Source organism: Pteropus alecto, unplaced genomic scaffold (assembly GCF_000325575.1).
Source record: "Pteropus alecto unplaced genomic scaffold, ASM32557v1 scaffold72, whole genome shotgun sequence".
Classification (NCBI taxonomy): domain Eukaryota; kingdom Metazoa; phylum Chordata; class Mammalia; order Chiroptera; family Pteropodidae; genus Pteropus; species Pteropus alecto.
The window spans coordinates 22,073,390-22,079,389 of NW_006436811.1; the positions used below are offsets into that span (position 1 = coordinate 22,073,390).

The 6,000-nt window shown below is 37.7% G+C and overlaps 1 protein-coding gene across 1 annotated transcript in view; it reads right to left on the minus strand.

Annotated features, from left to right (window-relative positions):
* The window catches only part of DCT (dopachrome tautomerase), a 31,699-nt gene extending 26,156 nt beyond the window's left edge, over positions 1-5,543 (minus strand). The window contains exon 1 of the mRNA XM_006913809.2: positions 5,249-5,543. Within this exon, the coding sequence (XP_006913871.1) occupies positions 5,249-5,543 (295 nt within the window). The remainder of the gene's footprint in view (positions 1-5,248) is intronic.
* Between the last annotated feature and the right edge of the window lie 457 nt (positions 5,544-6,000).

Consider the following 6,000-nt stretch of genomic DNA (forward strand, 5'->3'; position numbering starts at 1 on the left):
CCTGTTTCAACACTGTATGAGAACAAAAGTAAAAAAAAAATACTTAAAAGGGGTTAAACATTAAAATTTGTATTGATTATTGGAATGAAGCTATTAAATACAAATTATTTAACAAATAGTTATTGTGCAGCTACTATGCAAGGTGCTTCAGGCTTCATGGAGTTTGAAGTCTGTTTTCCATTAAGGTACCTACTAAAATTGTACATTAACTATTTTAAAAACATTTTTGATTTAAATATGTCACCTACTCTGACAGCTTTTAAAGGAATAAAGCATTTTTTGAGGAATGATTGAATAAAATGCATCTGAAGAATACTAAACACTCAAACTCCCAGCTGCTTACCTATAGCCAGATAATTGGAGGGTGAATGTATAGTCGCAGCTCTACAATAAAAAAGCAATCCCTTCCTTCAAAATGCTAAGAAATAGCATACCTAAATTTTGTAATAATAAATTCATGTATTTCTACATTTAAAGGCATAAGACTTGTCTTTGAATTTGGGGGTCTCATTGTTGAAACTGAGTAATTTATCATGAGTTTTAAGATTCCTGTGATTTTTTTAACCACAATTCTTTTTTGTTACTAGAAACAAAATTATCAATAACTGATTATCTCCCTCACTCATTTATTCAACAAATAATTTGTTAACACTACTACCTAAACTGTAGTCAAAACCAAGCATGCCTCTCACTGTGCTCCTACAGCTTTATGTACATTCACAAATTGCCACACTTAGTAACTTTGGCCTTCACCTCTCAGAGACTGTCATATTGGGATAAGAGTTCTACTGGTAGACTTCTTATGTAAAACAAGCATGTTAATACATTAGAGCACTAAGAACAGTGCCTGGTAACATATTAAGTTCTATATTGTTATGATTACTAGTATTACTAAATTCTTCTTATCAAGTAGTATCGTGTAAGTGTTAGTTTTCATAGCTGTCTTACTCATCCACCCCACTGTGGACACATTAAAGATCAGGTCATGTATTTTTCCCCTTTATACCTGAAGGTCCTAACATAATTGGTGTTAAATAAACATCGGATGGGTATGATGAAGGAATCCATGAATAATTGAATAAAAGGCATTAGGCACCAGAGGATGCAGATGTAAGTAAGGCACAGTATCTTCATCTAGGGGAGATTAGGGACACGGCACAATGAAATACCAACACATGTCTAACTGTGGAGGAAGTGAAAACAGAAGAATAAACCAAGCAGTGTGGATAACAAAAGTCAAAATGATTAAGACTCAGAAAACCAGAGATGCTTCACAATTATGTTGAATGAAGATATCTCTTCACAAAGCCAGAGTTGTCCCTGAAAAGCAGTGTAGAAGTACTAATAAGAAAGCATCTGTTTGAATTTAAACTCACCTGTGACCCAGAAATGTATTCCATTTAAAAAAAATTTACTTTTCCAACAAGTCTCAGAGAAAATACACCAAAGCTTTGCAATCAGATCTTTTTCATTTTTGAGCTTCTAAACCTGATCTCAAGAATTTGGTAAAATATTGAAGGTAACTGAAAAGTGCAACAATGTGAAACCTTAGCACTCAAAATATTTTTTTTTAATAGTTCCTTACATCAACAGAATATGAATTAATTTTTTTCCTTAATCCACCAATAGCAGCAGAGAAAAATATAAGAAGAGGGCCCTTTTAGAAAGAATTGCATTATCTCACTGGGGAAAATAAAGGGTACCTAGATATCAATCTATTATTGAGCATGTCCTTGAGCAAAAATTAAAATTAAAAACAAAGTCTGATACCTACTTAGGATTGGGATAAAAATGGAAAGAGTAAGAACAACCAAACAATGCATGTTTCCACACGAACTGCAACAGTTCAACCTCAGAAGGCTATTAGACTAAATAAGCTTAAAGACCGCCAATTAGTGAATTTACAAGGAGCTGTAAAAGGCCTACTCCTTTTCATTAGAGATTCTATTATTTTAATAACAATACTTTATGCTCACATAGGGCCTTTCATCTACAAAGCTCAAAAGAATTTTACAAGTGTGGTTTCATTATTATCCCCATTTCAGAGATTGAAAAATGGAAGCTCCTAGTCACTTGTACAAACAAGAAGTTCTCAGACAACTGTTTAAAAATTATTTGGTATGCATGTTTTTCAAAAGTCCAAAGACATAGCTGTGACTGGTTATTCTCAGAAATGCCAACTAACAGGTAGTAAAGTGAGGCTAAGTCTCCTGAAATTCAACTCTTTCTGACCATTAAATTCAGTAATTTTTGGTTTCAAATTATCCCCACAGAGAAGAGAGAAGGTCTCTCTAGAAAATTTGAGCATATAATTTATGGGTACTTTTCCCCCTGAGTTTGCATTTATTTCAATTTAATAGACTAAAATCTTTTACCAACTTCAAGATCATGAAGACTATGATGTGTTTATTTTTTTAATGTTTTTATGATAAGAATACGTAACATGAGATCTACCCTCTTAACACATTTTTAAGTGTATGATGCATTGTCGTAGGTACAAAATAGCACTCTAGAGCTAATCTTGTTTAACTGAAACTTTATGCTGGCTGATTAGTAACTTTCCATTTCCTTCTCCAAGGCCCCTGGTAACCACCATTCCACTCTGATTTCATGAATACGACTAATTTAAATACTTCATATAAGTGGGATCATGCATTGTCTTTCTGTGACTGACTTATTTCCTTAACATACTCTGCTCCAGGTTCACCCATATTGTCACATATTGCAGGATTTCCTTCTTTTTTAAGGTTGAATAATAACCAATTACACACATATATGCCCCTTGCCTAGGATGTGGAAAAAAGGGAACTCTTGTGCGCTATTGGTAGGAATGCAAAATGTGCTGCCGCTATGGAAAACACTATGGTAGTTCCTCAAAAAAATTAAAAATAGAACTATCATATGATCTAGTAATCCAAATTCTTGGTATTTATCCAAAACAATTAAAATCAGGATCTTGAAGAAATACTGATATCACCATGTTCATTGCAGCACTATTCCCAAGTCGAGATATGGAAACAACCTAAATGTCCAAATGAATGGCGCATTTGTTTTTTCACTGAATGAACAAAGTTCAGGGTCATCAACCATCTGGTTGCTAAAAGCTAATCTACACTTTTTCTTTAACAAATCTTGGTTGACCTCAAAGGAATCCCAGGAGTCCTATTTGCAAAAGAATTATGAGGCTATCAGAAAGGAAGGCTTTCGGGCATTCAAGATCAGTTTTAAATTCTGAAGACTGCCTCCTAAACCGTAAAAAAGCTACCCTAGGAAGGCAAGCAACTCATTCTTTAGAGAAAATACACTAAAAGAAATGGATCTTGCTTTGGGACATTTGACACATCACAGTGACTATTGCATGTACTAAATAACTTTCCAGTTCAGTCACTAAGGACTTAGTCTGGTGCCCTGAGACTCAAAGAAAAAAACCATTTGGCCAACGTAAGTGGAGCCATCCAAAGTTGGGACGGAAAGAACTATGGTCCTTAATGGGTCTAGACAGGTCAAATCATGGAGGAGGGTGAGTCGTAGCCTGGTAGTGGGTCTCAGGGGGGCAATCATGGCCTTGACAATGGCTGGAAATGGATACCATACACCCTGAGAGTCACTGTGACCCTAAATTACTGTCGCTTCTAGAAAAATATTTATAAGTATTTTCTCAGAAAAAAATAATAATACAATTATCCCTTCTGTTCCTTCAGTCTCTAGTCTTTCCATCCCTATCTTAACCAAACAAACAAACAAACAAAAAACACACCTGTTACCCAGGTCAAAAAGATAAAGTAGATAGTGATGAGTTAACAGTTGTACCTGATTTCCTAATATCTTCTGCCTCAGGATTCTATAAAATGGAGATTTCCAACCTTTGTAAGTTATGACATTGAATAACTTGAAAATAAGTGCTGTAGAAGAGTTTTTGAGTCATGTGTTGTGTGGTTTCCAATCACACAAGTAATGTGAAACTTGTTGCTTCACATTAGACTGAAAAGCCATGAGAATCTACAACATAATGTCTATAGAAGCAAATGCTCGACTAGCTTAGAAAAAAATGGATCGTATATATTTGATATGCTATTAAAAATTTCTTGTCACAATTAATACCCAAAGCAAAACTAACAGTTTCTTTTAATCACAGAATTAACAATATGACCACAAAATGATTATAAAGCCAGAATTTTTTTTAAAGTTTTAAAATATCTAACATCATTTCTACATTAACATCACAGCCCTTTGTTCCTTCCCTTAGTTTATTTTTTATACCCTTACGTAGCTCAATTATCTGTATTTTCCTATGTTCCGGCTTTATATAAGAACATAAGAAAAACATAATTTAAAAAGGAAAAACTCTTATGCAGCTGGACACTGTAGTACAGTGTCCAAGGGCTTTGCTAAAGTTGCCGCTTATGTTTTTTGTGTTTTAAATGCCCTGCATGGCGGTTTATAATCGCCGTGCATGGCTGTTGAACACTGGAGGGGAGTCCTGCCGAAGAGGATTTGAGAAAGCTCAAAAGAGCCAGAGGAATAAGAAATGCACAGAGATTTCAAAGAAATGGGTAATAAGAGAGATCAGGCCTAAAAGAGGACACGGAGCAAATTCTGAAATGCTCACATCAAACCCGGACAAGAGTGAAAAAGGACATTGTTATCTAATACAATCCTCCATTTTCCAGTTCCCTGAGGAAGCTTTGTCCTGCCACATCTCCCCAACTTTGTCGAAGATACAACCCAGGCATAACCTTAACAGGGAAGATGTACCCCGCTCGAGACCTGTTCAAATCATTAGAAATTATGAAACTAGAACTCGGAACATCTGCCTTTGACGACTGCCTTCTAGATGCCAACTTCACACACCTCCCTCTTCAACAAGTGCAGACCCATTTCAGGAGAGGGCACCAAATACTTCTTGAAAGAACTGGCTCTGGGTTTCAAAGCTAGCTCTTGAGCTCTTTAGCTTCTCTTCCAACAAACAAGCCACTGGTATGCTGGCATGAGCACATATAGCCAGGCTTGAGCCAAGTAATATTAATTTAGTTTTCATAACTAGATGTACTAGAGGATGTGAAGAACATAACCAGGACGTCAGCCTTACTCAATTCACTGTATGAAAAAGAAACATGGTTTGCCTTTCAAAACCTAGTCTAACAGTCTCAAGAGTCCCATCTCTTCCTTAGAAGAGACTCCTTTCCCCGCTGGGCCCTCCCCAGCAAGCTCGAAGCAGGCCAGGTCTCCCCACACGGGTATCCCTCACCTGTGCACTTGCAGGTCCGATTGAAGAACTTCCGTGGCCACCGTTCTCGGTCATCCTGGTTTCGCAGGACGTAGGGACCACCCCAGGGCCTGGTGTCTGTCTGCACCTCCGTGCACTGGCCTCGGCCCGCCTGAGAGCCACAGACGTTGCCCGGCTCCGCACCCAGCGGCGGGCAGCACTCCTTAGACACGAGGTTGTCCATCGTCATGCAGACCCGGGGAAACTGCGCCCAGACCCCAGGCAGGATTCCACAGCTCAGGCAACTGAGCAGAAGCCCCCATCGAAGGGGGCTCATCGCTTTATAATGGGGAGAACGCTTGCTTTCCTTACTTCTATCCTGTTTTCTTCTCATCTTCCACTCTTGAGCGTTCACTCAGTTTCGATTTTTGGTTTTAGGGAGGTTTTTTTTTTTTGTATATTTTTGGTTTACGTTCTAGTTCCTCTCCTCTTTAAAAAATGCCCACAAAATTTAGGACCCACGCATGTGCATGTGTGTACATGCACATGCACAGACTATTTTATGTGATCCAAGCAACTAAAACAAATTTAATTCCATTAGAGGTGCCTCTAACAACTAGATTTAATGAAGACAGCGCTTCTCGCCGTCTTCTCCCCCGTTAAGTCAGGTTTTGTCTAATTGAATTAATTTGCAGAGCACTCCAGTCATACTACTTATTATGCTGGTATTTCTAAGTCCCCCTCCTTTCTTCCTTAGCCCGTGACTTTAATTGCCTCGAACTCAGTTCAAAAGC